This window comes from Solea senegalensis, linkage group LG20, assembly GCF_019176455.1.
Source record: "Solea senegalensis isolate Sse05_10M linkage group LG20, IFAPA_SoseM_1, whole genome shotgun sequence".
NCBI classification, from domain to species: domain Eukaryota; kingdom Metazoa; phylum Chordata; class Actinopteri; order Pleuronectiformes; family Soleidae; genus Solea; species Solea senegalensis.
In genome coordinates, this window is record NC_058039.1 from 18,456,519 (window position 1) to 18,469,879 (window position 13,361).

The 13,361-nt window shown below is 41.7% G+C and overlaps 1 protein-coding gene across 2 annotated transcripts; it reads left to right on the forward strand.

Annotated features, from left to right (window-relative positions):
• The first annotated feature begins 4,874 nt into the window (after positions 1 to 4,874).
• Positions 4,875 to 13,361, forward strand: LOC122786653 (voltage-dependent calcium channel gamma-4 subunit-like). 2 transcript variants are annotated; one of them, XM_044053106.1, is made up of 6 exons: positions 4,875 to 4,934; positions 5,167 to 5,465; positions 7,433 to 7,687; positions 7,778 to 7,861; positions 10,369 to 10,509; positions 10,637 to 13,361. In XM_044053106.1, exons 2-6 carry the CDS (start codon positions 5,435 to 5,437, stop codon positions 11,479 to 11,481), a joined length of 1,356 nt encoding a protein of 451 aa, XP_043909041.1. In that variant the 5' UTR covers positions 4,875 to 4,934; positions 5,167 to 5,434; the 3' UTR covers positions 11,482 to 13,361. The 2 variants fall into 2 exon arrangements, with proteins under 2 accessions (XP_043909041.1, XP_043909040.1); XM_044053105.1 differs by having other exon boundaries at positions 7,433 to 7,861.

The window sequence follows — 13,361 nt, forward strand, 5'->3', positions numbered from 1 at the left end:
ACACATACAATTTTCTAATTTAACAGAAAAAATATGTGTTAAATAAAATAATTAATTAGGGCCCGAGCCACAAACAAACCCGTGCATTGCTCAAGGGCTCTGTAGTGCCCCACCAAGGTGAAAACAGAGGCAAAATTGAGTTCCACCGAATTTGCCGAAACTTGATGGAAAGATGTTAAAGACCAAGACGGATGAAACACTCGTTCGTAACCATGGCCTCAACTCAACAGGAAGGCGGCCATTTTGAATCCTGGAGTCACGTTTGCAGAGATCTATAATAACGACACGCCGTGGATGGGAGGTGTGTGTGTGTGTGTGTGTGTACATAACAATGATAATAATAATAATAATAGAAGCTCACATGAGAGATGAAGTCACTTTGAATCAATTCACTTCAAAAAAGATCAAAATACTGATGTTTTTTCATATCAACTTTTTTTTATTTCTGATCAGTTTTGACTCTTAAAAAAATAGAAAGTGATGATACGACCGGTGCTTCCTTTTCCTGAACAGACTGATGTGAAACTACAATCACTATCTTCCTGATTTATAGATATATAAATATATATAAGAAATAGACACAGTGTTTTCTGTAATAGACGAATGAATTTACTGCCTGTTTTAATCTGTTATTCATGTAATCAGGATTAATCAGGATTAACGAGGGGAAAAGATTTTAAATAATTTCCTTTTTGTTTTACATCCAGAATTTTTCTCTTTTAAAGACAAACGAGAAAAATAATCCCAAATTATTTTTATTGAATTTGCACAAAAGAAAAAAACACCAATTTGACTGAAGTTTGGTCGAAAACAACGACAAATTGAAACGTTTCTTTGTTTATTAAATGCGTGTTAACCAATTTCGCCCAGCAGAGGGCACCGTTTGTAGCTATTTTCAGATCTGTTTTCCCCTGGTGGTGAAACAGTGTGTAGCAGAGTGACTTTTTATGAATGTCTGACATTTTTTTATTTATTAGATAAGATTTTTATTTATTTATTTGCCAAAGCCGAGCGTTTATTCATTCATGGCGCTCACACTCATGTAGCCGAGAAACAACGACAACAACGACGTCGACGTCACAGCAGTGAAGACGGCGATTTCTATTTCCATCTGCGACGTTTTTTTCTTCAAACTGTGATTTTTTTAGTGTAAATATTCACATAATTCTGTAAAAAAAACAACGCTGGTTTACACAATAGAGAAGATTTTATTTACAGATTATCACATGAGGGAGAAACAGGAGTGAGGTTTTTAATCTGCAGCAGTTTTGTTTCATATCAATAAAGCTTTTTGCCTGCTCACAAACAAACAAACACGTTTCCTGTCGGTTTTTACACATTTATTGAGTTTAAATGAGTGAATTTTACCACTTTTATCAATTAAATCCCCTTTTTACAATGTGATACATTTATATTTTGGGGGAAAAAATGGATTTGTTTGACATTAAAAATAAAGTCTTGTTTTAAGCCTCTAAAGTGAAAGATATAGGTTTCACAAGATGATTTAAGTAACTGTGAGTTTTATGCTTTAAAACCAAACCACAAAATGTTTTAAAACTACAAGCTTTTGAATTGTAGTGTATTAGTTGCATGATACTATATATGATTCTATACTGTTCTATAACATTTCAAACTTTTTTTCATTTTTTGTTGCCCCTTATGCACATGAACCACTTTTAAAACATATATACTTTAATAAAAAGGTCTTTTCACAAATATTCTAATAATATTGTTTGACCCTAAACCTTTAAAACAATTTAAAACACAAAATGGGTCTTTGCAAATGTTATTTAAAGGTAATATTATTATTTATTTTCTCTCCTCTGCTGGTTTGTAATAAAGTGTAATTGTGTTTGTGTTTATGTTCAAAGTCGCCTGAGGTGTGTGTGTGTGTGTGTGTGTGTGCCTCTCACACACACAAGCTCAGAGCAGCTCACCTGTGTGGGTGCATTGTGGGTAATCTGGGGCCTTTGAAGAGCAAAGTCAGCTGTCCGTGATTTTTCTCTCAGGTCCAATTTGAATTTGGACCTGAAAAAAGCTTGTTTTTTTATTTCCTTGTGTGATTTCTAAAAAAAACTCTCACAGCTCTCGTTCTGAAGTTCGCTCGTCAAACTCTTTGTTCATCTGACCTGAGTCTGAGGGAAGAAACACCAGGTTAAGTCTATGATGTCTTTAACAACATGTTCACGTCTTTATCTCACTGTTACACAGACTTTTCCAACAGGAAAGTGAAGCTTGTAAAACACTCACTCTCACACACCAAAGTCCATAGAGAAAATCAGTGATTTTAACATATCAATAGGGAGTTATTGATCCTGCTGTCTCCATCCTAAATTCAAATACAGCCATTAAAATCTTCTATTCAGATTAACTTCAGTGTCACTGAACAATGTCAATCTGAACAAAGGATTTTACAAAATAAGACACAAGTTAGTGATGGAGGCAGCAGTGAATCAACAACTCCTGTGTGTGTGTGTGTGTGTGTGCGTGTGTGTGTGTGTGTGTGTGTGTGTATAGTGTGGTGGTGTGTGTGTGTGTGTGTGTGTGGGTGTGTGTGATTTTCTATGAGGTTTGGTGTGAGAGTGAACTAACTGAACCTCATACAAACAGCTGATCGATCACTTTAACGGTTCACTGATCATCATTACAGATATATTAACACACATGTGGCACGTCTGGATTATTTAAAGGGACAAAACACAGCACCATCCCATCATGTTCAGCTGCTCTGTATTCATGTGTTTATGATGCAGAACACAGCTGATTTGTCCTTGAACTTTCCTCCCCTGTGTGTGTGTGTGTGTGTGTTGCTGCTGGCAAGTCCTGACTGTGTGTTTATTCCACATCGTGCTGCGGGAAACGTTCTCCTGACACACTGTCACCAGAATGAACATCATATATATGTTCATGTAATATATACATGTTCATATGTATATATTCTATGAATGAGATATACTATCATATAATATCAGATTACGACTTTATTCTCATAAAATTGTCGTAATTTTATGAGAATAAAGCCATAATCTGATGAGAATAAAGTCATAATCTGATGAGAATAAAGACGTAATCTGATGAGAATAAAATTGTATTTTTTTGAGAATAAAGTCATAATCTGATGAGAATAAAGTCGTAAACTGATGAGAATAAAGTTGTAATCTTATGAGAATAAAGTCTTAATTTTATGAGTATAAAGTTGTAATCTGATGAGAATAAAGTCATAATTTTATGAGAATAAAGTGGTAAACTGATGAGAATAAAGTCTTAATTTTATGAGAACAAAGTTGTAATCTGATGAGAATAAAGTCATAATCTGATGAGAATAAAGTCGGGATTTTATGAGAATAAAGTCATAATCTGATGAGAAAAAGGTCGTAATCTGATGAGAAAAATTTTTTAATTTTATAAGAATAAAGTCATAATCTGATGAGAATAAAGTCATAATTTTATGAGAATAAAGTTGTAAATTGATGAGATTAAGGTTGTAATCTTATGAGAATAAAGTCTTAATTTTATGAGTATAAATTTTAATCTGATGAGAATAAAGTCATGATTTTATGAGAATAAAGTCATGATTTAATGAGAATAAAGTCATAATCTGATGAGAATAAAGTAGTAATTTTATGAGAATAAAGAGATTAAAATAGCTTTAGTTGCTGTTGTTTAATTTAAAAATGACACATTGAGGATAATTCTGTGACAGAGGAAACACAGAGATGTTACGTGAGCAGACTTCCAACTAGTTTCTGTTCCTCTGGGACTTTTTGTCAAGTAGGAACCTTTCACTGGCACAGACTTGTTCTCTGTGGGAGGAAGTGTCGCACACGTTCAGCTGCCATAAAAAAAAAAAAAAACTCAGTGTGTGAGTTTAATTCATCATGATTTCTGTGTTCAGTGATGATGTCACAGCAGCAGAATCATGATGTCACTGATTCATCTGTTCAATCACAGTGAAACTGGTTTACTCTGAACGTTAGCACAGTCTCCCTCACAGGTTAGCACTTAGCAGTGTTAGCTGCTAGCAACAGTGGCAGACACTGTCACTTCAGAGGTCACATTTAAAAGCTGATGCAACAAAACTTATTCACGGATTAAATAAGTAATAACGATGGTTTTCTCAGCTTTTAAACGTGCTGCATCACACTGTAAAAAATGCTGTGTCACACTTTCAAAACATGCTACATCACACTGTATAAAATGCTGTGTCACAGTTTTAAAACACAATGTGTGGCTTTCTAATGCATCACAGCATGTTTTTATTTTTTTTAACATCTGTTTTGTACGTTTGAAACACGATAAACGTGCGATGAAGACGTCACACCACCAGGGGGAGTAAGACGTTAGAGACACTGACGATAACGAAGCCCTGACTCTCTGTTTGTCCTTATGTATCTCACGCACACTACGTCTGTGTGCGTGTGTGTGTGTGATGTGTGTGTGTGTGTGTGCTTTGTGTGTGTGTGTGGGTAGGTGTGTGGAGTGCGATGTGTGTGTGTGTGTGTGCGTGTGTGTGTGGGTGTGTGTGTGTGTGTGTGTGTGCTCGTGTGTGTGTGTGGGGGTGTGTGTGTGTGTGTGTGTGTGTGTGCTCGTGTGTGTGTGTGTGGGGGTGTGTGTGTGGGGTGTGTGTGTGTGTGTGTGTGTGCTGTGTGTGTGTGTGTGGGGTGTGTGTGTGGGGGGTTGTGTGCGTGTGTGTGTGTCTTTACTGCGTTTTTTCATCTCAGTAAAATCCTCTCTCAGCTGTTACATCCTATATCCAACACACACACACACACACACACACACACACACACACACACACACAGACTTTGGAATCCACTGTTGCCATGGCGATGAAATAGAACACACACACTCTCTCTCTCTCGCTCTCGCTCTCTCTTGCATCGCCTCTATTTTCTCGTCCTTTATCTCTCTGTATTTCCTGTGAAGACAAACCTGTGAGTTTTTCTCCTTTTTCATCACGTTTTTCACACTCGTTTGTTCGTTTGTTTGTTTGTTTGTTTGTTTTCTCACGATGATACAGAAAAACACGTCAGGACGAGTGCCGTCTGTTCTCAAGACTCCTGTCACGTCAGTTAATCAAATCCATCCTCCTCCTTTCTCTTCTGCTCTCTCTCTGCTCTTCACCTCCCTCTCCCCCTCCCTTCACCTCTTTCTTCCCTCTCTCAGCTCTGCCATGACAATTCAATGAGAGGAGAAGACGCCAAGTGAAGGATCCATCTCTCCATCCTCCTGCTGCTGCTGAGAAGAGAAGGAGCGCTCAAGGTAAAAGAGAAGCAGAAAGGAAGAGAGGAGAAGAACGAGGGACAGAAGAGGAGAGGAGAGGAAGGGTAAAGGGCGATAAACAGTGGATGGAGGAAGCTCAGACTGAAGCTCCAGAGTGCTCTTCACCACCAACGAAGAAGAAGAGGAACAACAGAGGGAGGGAGGAGAGGAGATGGAGGCGAAAGGCAGGAACATGCCCTCAGGTAACACACACACACATGAAGACACACACCCACACCCACACACAGACACACACATTCATCTCTGTGTGCGTGTGTGTGTGTGTGTCAGTGTAAAACTAAGTGAATCAATTCTCTGGAATAATGTGACTTTAAAACTTAATAACAACTTAACCAAAGACTCAAGAACACGTAACGTCTTCATCTCACTGTGAGACAGACGTCTGTGAACCACTCACTCTCCCACACCAAAGCCCATAGAGGGACACAGGAGCTGCTGGTCCTCCGCTGCCTCGTGTGGTCACTTTGTGTCACAGACATTAGAACTCAGTGATGGAGGCAGCAGTGGATCAATAACTCCTGTGTGTGTGTGTGTGTGTGTGTGTGTGTGTGATGTTAGAGTCACTGATCTTCTCTGTGGACTTTGGTGGACAAGTCATTTTTACATGTATTACACTCTTAATTTGTAGTATGATTTTTTTGACTTCCTGTTTTATTTTGTAACGTCAGTCTCACTTCCTGGTGTTTCTCGTTTTCTCAGTGGTTTTGTTTGTTCCTCGTGTTTCCTGCTGGTTTTTGGGCCACAGATTGTTGTAAGTGTTTAACTTTAATCTTCTGCAGTTTGTTGTGGATTAAATTGGCTCTTTATTCTCTTTACCCTGGATTTTCTTTCATTTCTGCACTTTAACAAACTGAAGATGTGCAGGTTTGTAGAACACGTTCACAGTGTTTGTAACTTTACTGCTCTGCCCTTTGTTTGGATTCTTCTCTTTAACAAAGACACAACAATCTATTCATCCATGATCAAAACAGTTGCAGATTAATTGAGTGTTGGATTATAAATGGATTAAATCGGAATAATCAACAGTTTATTTTCAACATCTAATAAAATAAATGTAAAAAGAAAAACTCGTGACAGTTTTATGTAAAATCAGTCAAACGTCGTCCATGTTCCGGCAGACTCAGGTCACTCAGGGTCAGAGGACCAGTGATTTCTGGTATTTTGGGATTGGTGTTGCCATGGAAACAGCCCACAGGCCCCGCAGAATTAGCCAAATAATCTGTGAGCCCACGCTGACGCCGACGTCTCCACCGCGGCGTCCGTCCACCGTTTACATTAAACTTGTGTTTGTGACGTCAGCACCTTTTTATTCACTGTGAGCTCAGATGGAAATCCATCTTCCTCTCTCTGCTCCTCCTCCTCTTCCTCTCTTTACTCCTCCTCCTCCTCTCTGCTCCTCCTCCCTCCTCCTCTCCTCCGCCTCTTGCCCTCTGCTCCTCTTCCTCTCCTCCTCCTCTCTCTGCTCCTCTTTCTGCTCCTCTTCCTCTCTCTGCTCCTCAGATGTTTCTGTCGTTCTTCTCTGATTTCGTCTCCTTCATGATCTCTGTGTCTTTATTTGATGATCTTAGTGATTTCTGTTCATCTGTAATTCTGTCACTTCAAACCTCTTCAAACTCTAATTGTTATTATTATTATTATTGTTATCATTATTATAATATAATTATTACTCTTATTATCACTTTGTTCTTCAGAGTCATTTGGGATGCTAGAGGCTCGTTGCTCGGAGGTTAGCTGCTTGTTGCCGAGAGGTTAGCTCTATGTGAAGGATCCTGGATCGAGATAAAGACACATATAAAGACATATTGCTTAATATAAATATTTTACCAAAATGATGTTAAAATATTTATATTAAATAGAACATATTGCTTTTTAAAGTAAATATTCTGTAGGAGAAACTCATGTAACAACACGTGCAGAGAAGTGAACCACAGCTAAATCACGCAGGTTTTCGTTTGGCACAGTTTGGCACAGTTTGGCACCAGCTGTGCCGTTTGAGATTTCTTTGGTACCAAATCAAAAGCCCATTTTATTTCCATGTCACTAAAACAAACTTAAATTAGCATCTTCTGCTTTAACGCTGACATTATTGACATGAATGCATGAGTTCACATCAGTGATTTCACTAAAGGACGAAATGACTTCCTGTCAGACATCAGTTTCCTCCCGCGCCCGGCGATGGTGTGGTGTGAGCGGGGCATCCAGGTGCTGCTGACCACCATGGGGGCGTTTGCTGCCTTCGCCCTGATGACGGTGGCGATCGGCACAGATTACTGGCTGTACGCCCGGGCGTTCATCTGCAACAGCACGGCCAACTCCAGCCAGGACGAGTCCAACAGCAACAAGGACAAGAAAGACCCCGGAGCTCTGACCCACTCAGGACTGTGGAGGATCTGCTGCCTCGAAGGTACTGCACCTGTGTGTGTGTGTGTGCGCGCTCTTCACACTCGCCCCTTCTCTTTTTCCTCCTCACTCTCCTCTTCCTCCTCTTCCTCAGGGCTGAAGCGAGGTGTGTGTTCTCAGATCAATCATTTCCCCGACGACGCCGACTACGACCAAGATGCTGCAGAGTATTTGCTGCGTGAGTCTCGCGCACGCACACGCACGCACACGCACGCACACGCACATACAGGAGCGGTACATCACTGATGATGGGTCACAGGAGACTTTGTTGTGGTCAGTGAAGATTTCTGTGTTAAATAACTAAATAAAAACCATAAGATATTTTTGTTTTGAACATTTTAAGACAGAGACCAGAATGAATTCACTGTTATTAATGTATGAAAGAATATATTTAACATGGTAAATATAAAATGAAGTATGTAAGTGTGCTGTTGCTAAGAGGCTGGCTGCTGTAAGATGCTAAAAGCTAGCATCTACTGGTGTTACAAAGAAGTTAGCTGCTTGAGGCTAAAACTAGCTTGCTATATTGCTATAAGAAAATAACTACTAGTTTCATAGAAGCTTGCTGCTCATTTCTCATCAGAAACATTTATACTTTCATTCATTTTTAATGTGAGATTGAAGAGAAACAATCATTAAAATAATAACATTTACAATTTTTTAACATACATTTATATTCATTTACTGTTAATATAGGTATGTTACTTCATTACCGGTTACTGATTCAACTCAGGAAACTCAGGTTTCCGTTACATTACTGTCACACACACGACAAACACACTCAGGCATGTATAGACGTGTGTACACTGTGGCAACACACACACACACATACACACACACACACACACACACACACATGCACGCAGAGAAAGGACAGAAGGGGATGGTGGGCGGACATCAATGCATGGATGTCAGATTCAAGCAAAGTTTTTCTGGAGGTGTGTGTATGTGCATGTGTGTGTCTTCACACTGTGTGTGTGCAGGTGCATGGGGTTGTGAGTCTGGGGGTGTTCAGCACAGAACAGAAAGCGCTCTCTTTTCTGGTTGCAGACGGATTGAAAGAACAGGCTTCACTAATGGATTATTTTCAGCTCAGGTTTTTTCCACATCACATCTGTGTGAAAGCAGTTTGTGCCTTCAACTCTCTGCCTTATGGGGTAAAAGATCCTCCTTACATACATGTATACATGTTATATAACCGTCTCTATTTCTATATCTGCCACGCTGTGAAACACCGACAGAAACAGAAGTCACGATTTCTTCCCATAACAGAAAAGGGACATGCCTGCTAGACCTGATTAAATATGTAATATCAATCACATAATCCAACAAAGAAGGGGAATTGTTTCTCTTTGAAAGTTAACGTCATTCAATATAACGAAAGAAGATTAGACGTGCATGTATGCGGAACAGGAAGTGATGTCATTTCACACCCAGTCGCGGCGATGTTCTAATGTAATTAGAACTCGGGAACAGACCATGTTTCCTGTAAATTGGGGGTGGATTTTCTTTCCTTCACTGGTATCAAGAGATAAATGGATAAATCTCAAAGATTTGGAGGGTGTCAAATCGAATAGCTAAGCGATTTGCCACCTGACAACCTCATTACTGGAAAACTACAATGCCCATAATGCAACACGTGGGTATTTTCTCATCTTACCTGAATCCATCAATCCATCATCGCTTAGTTGTACAGTTTTGTCTTAAAACTGGCAGAAGACAAACTCGGCCTTCAACAAACCATAAACCGATAAATACTCTTGACTTATTTGTTCGTCGAGAGCCACAAAAGACCCAGTGTTGTGAATGTGATGTGAAAACTGGTATAAATAGTGCTGTAAGTGTTGTAGCGGAGCCAGGCTGTAGTGTCGGCTGTAGCAGGTCCTGGTAACACTCGTTCTCTCAGGAGTGTCACGAGGCTGTTAACTTTGCACCTTCAAAAGTGTTGGGAAGAGAAAACAAGTAACACGAAAGGATTTGTCAGACTTACCAGATAGAGAAAGTTAAGGTGTTTGAAGAGACTTTGGGGCCCCCGGGCAAAAGGGACCAAGAGGCCAAAAAGTCAAGCTACTGAGAAGGTTTTGAATCATGGTGTCACTTGAGGTGCTTCACACCAAAAACAAAGCAGACTTTTTTGTGTGCTGATTGCATACAAATTCTGTGTCAGTCATACCGGACGATGCGATCCTGAATTCTGCAGAGATGCGTTGTGCAGTTGTTCAGTTGCTACCTGGTATGTAACTGTCACACAGTTCAAGCTATTGCTTGCGCTTGCAGTGTTGTTGGTTGGTTCTTGGTTAGCTCCAGCCTTAGCCACAGGTGAGCAGATGTCAGTTGTGTTACCTCATGTTGCGTAAACATAAATCAGTCGGTAGAATCAAAGGTACGAAGTTAGGTACCCATTCCGAGGGTCACTGCTCTTCAAAGGTTATCGTGGCGCCGTTGCTGTGGATTATAATATGTAACCAGCTGTTCTTTGGGGCCTGATCCTGGGTCTCGGTCCCTTAAAGTCTTGGGTACCCTCTGGTCTTGGTACAAATCTGGTTTTTGCTTTATTATTGTGGTCTTGACTAGAACACTAGCTCAGGTGACCCTTTTGCTTAACTCCCAAATTTCAATTTCAGACAATGTCGGGAAACAGTCGCTGAAAGTCTGTCGTACATGTGCCAATGTCGTTTTCTGCAGGTGTGGTGCGAGCCTCCAGCATCTTCCCCATCCTCAGCGCCATACTGCTCCTGCTGGGTGGAGTGTGCGTCGCTTCCAGCAGCTTCTACAAGAGCAAGAGGAACATCATACTGGGTGGAGGGATTCTCTTTGTAGCTGCAGGTAGTCTGCCTCCCCGATGAGTAACTCAAAGAAAACAGTCCCCGTGTCCCTGGCTGCTGAAAAATTTCAAGAAACTGCAGGTTGATTTGTCTCCACAGAGACTCACAAGTCTTGTATATTTCCTCAGGGCTCAGCAACATCATTGGAGTGATCGTTTACATCTCGGCAGCGCTGAGCGACATTTCCCCAAAGAAGGATGAAGATAAGAAGTGGCACTACTCCTACGGCTGGTCCTTCTACTTCGGTGGCCTGTCCTTCATCCTGGCAGAGATGGTAGGTGTCCTCGCCGTCAACATTTACATTGAGAAGAACAAAGAGCTGCGCTGTCGTTCTCGCACTGACCTTTTCAAGAGCACAACGCACGCCATGCTACGGCTGCCCAGCTACCGTTTCAGGCGGCGCTCTCGCTCCAGCTCACGCTCCACTGACCCACCTCGCTCGCCGGAGACCTCGCCCATTGGAACGTCTAAGACCTTCACTCTGCCACCTTCTGCCCCGCCGTTCTCCGTGGCCACACTGCCCAACCCACACCACACGAGCAGCAGCGGGAGTGGAGGAGGTGGGGACATCTCTATGTACACGCTGTCGAGGGACTCAAAGCTGGGCAGTCTCGGCGGAGGCGCTCCGCCTCTCTACGGCACGGTGGACCGTGCCACGCTCTACCAACTCCACAACTACTTCCCGAAAGATTCCAGTGGAAGCGGCAGTGGAGGAGGAGGAGGAGGAGGAGTGGCGATAAGCAGTGGCACCCTCCCATCTCACTCTAAGTCCAACCTGGCAGCAGCGGCAGCAGCTGTGGCACAGAACGCAGCGCCGCTAAATACGACGACCACAGCCGCGCCGACTCAGCCGGTATCTACAGCTACCATGGAGAGAGACCGGGGCAACATGGGAACCCTGGACCGACTGACGGCAAAAAGAGACAGGGATAGCAACTCAGATACGCTCAACAGGAAAACAACGCCAGTTTAAGAGTAAACCTTGGAGGGGGAGTGGTGTGGAATGGGGAGGGAGAAAGAGGAGGAGACTGAAAATGCGAAGGTGACACATCAGCGGTAACGTCTCTGTCCTTGAGCCTAAGGTAAGACTGCCATAATTAATGTCAATCATCATAAACAGTCATAAAACATCCAGAAGTTCATAACATCTGCCTTAAAAAAGGTCATGGCCTTTGCTCTGACAGTTACTGTGAGCGTGCAGTGGAGGTTACAGGGAACTTTTCTTTGTTTAAATGTCTGAAATACAGAATTTTTCTGTTTGACATGTTAGACACGTGTGTTTTCCAGTTAAACCAGTCTCCCTGAGCAGTGCCTTGCTTGGTTTCGGTGATAAAAGTCTTTTGGTCAAATCTTTGGTGCATCTCTCGTCTTAATGTTATTAGACTACAGCGTCACTTGACTCTTCAAAAATGTGGGCACAATTCTGCCAAAATTCTGGCTGCATTCAGCCAAGCCAGGAGCTGCTCAGTGACAAGTTGGCTTTTAATTCAAGGTCAACAGGCGTGGCCTCAAACCCTGCCGACACACACACACACACACACAGTGGGAGAGTCTGACACACTGTGAGCCTGTTTTATTTGTTAAAGCGTGTCAAAGGTAATTACACTGACAGATGGACAGTCAAAGTCAGCCTGGACCGATTCTATCGTATGACTTTCACTGTCACAGTTCGGTTAAACGTCCAACTAAGCTAGTAACCTGATCTGCTAGTTGCTATACAGTAGCTGCTACAGTAGCTGCCACAGCAGCTGCTACAGTATGTTACTCGCTGCTACTGTAGCCACTTAAGTCAAAGAGTCATGCTATTTCATTTCACAACAGTAGATGTTAGCTACTACAGTAACTGCAAGCTAGCTGCTACACCAGCTGCTAAACTTAAAGGGTGAGCCTATTTCAGCTGATAACTGTAGGTGTTAGCTGCTACAGTAGCTGCTACAGTAGCCGCTAAACTCAAAGGGTGATGCTATTACAGCTGATATCTGTAGCCAGTAACCTGATGTGACATTAAACGACCAAGTATTTACTGAATTATACGGAGCACCGGACATGACAATTGTGCCCACGAAATAGCTATAACGTGGGCACAAAATACTACTTTGTGGCCACGAAATAAGTATAACGTGTGTACATTATACTTATTTTGTGGCCACAAAGTAGGTATAATGTGCGCACAAAATACTAATTAATAATATTATCATTCCTGGATACCCGAGTAAGCAAGTCGAGCAGTGTTATGTTGTTATTGCCGTACCTGTGCCGGTAAAGAAACCTGCCTCTCAATATTCTGTTTAAATGCCTCTCTGTAATAATGGTTCTTTGCAATGACAGGCTTTTCAGAATGTCTTTGTAGCTCATTCTCAGCCTAAAATAAAATTCTATCACACTATCTCTGTCCATCGTGTAGTTTTAGCCACTCTACTGCCTCTAACTTTGACCGTAGAGGAGGTGCGCTTGATTTGCTTACCCAACTGTCCAGGAATGATGATATTATTAATTAGTATTTTGTGAGCATTTTATACTTATTTTGTGGCCACAAAATAGTATTTTGTGTGCATGTTATAGCTATTTCATGGGCTCAATTTATACATTTTTCTTACCATGTCATGTCCGGGGCTCCGTAGCATTAACGGTTAGACGCAGACGCAGAAAGTCTGAGGTTTTTTTATTGCCTTAACAGAAAGAATAACAATAGGATTCTGTAAAACTGTCCAAACACATCCAAGTGCCACTTTCTCCACGAGACTTTGAATTGCCTGAAATTGATGTTGCGGGATTTGTGTGACTGTTTATGGTGATGACCAAACACCTGAAGGCTACAGGGCGTCGATCGTGCCGTTGAGTTGACGCTGCAAA

Coding starts and splice junctions, on each gene's coding strand:
- LOC122786653 (XM_044053105.1), top strand. CDS start 5,435: ATGGAGGCGAAAGGCAGGAACATGCCCTCAG. Junction 5,466..7,432: donor AGGCAGGAACATGCCCTCAG/GTAACACACACA, acceptor ACTTCCTGTCAG/ACATCAGTTTCCTCCCGCGC. Junction 10,510..10,636: donor GATTCTCTTTGTAGCTGCAG/GTAGTCTGCCTC, acceptor ATATTTCCTCAG/GGCTCAGCAACATCATTGGA.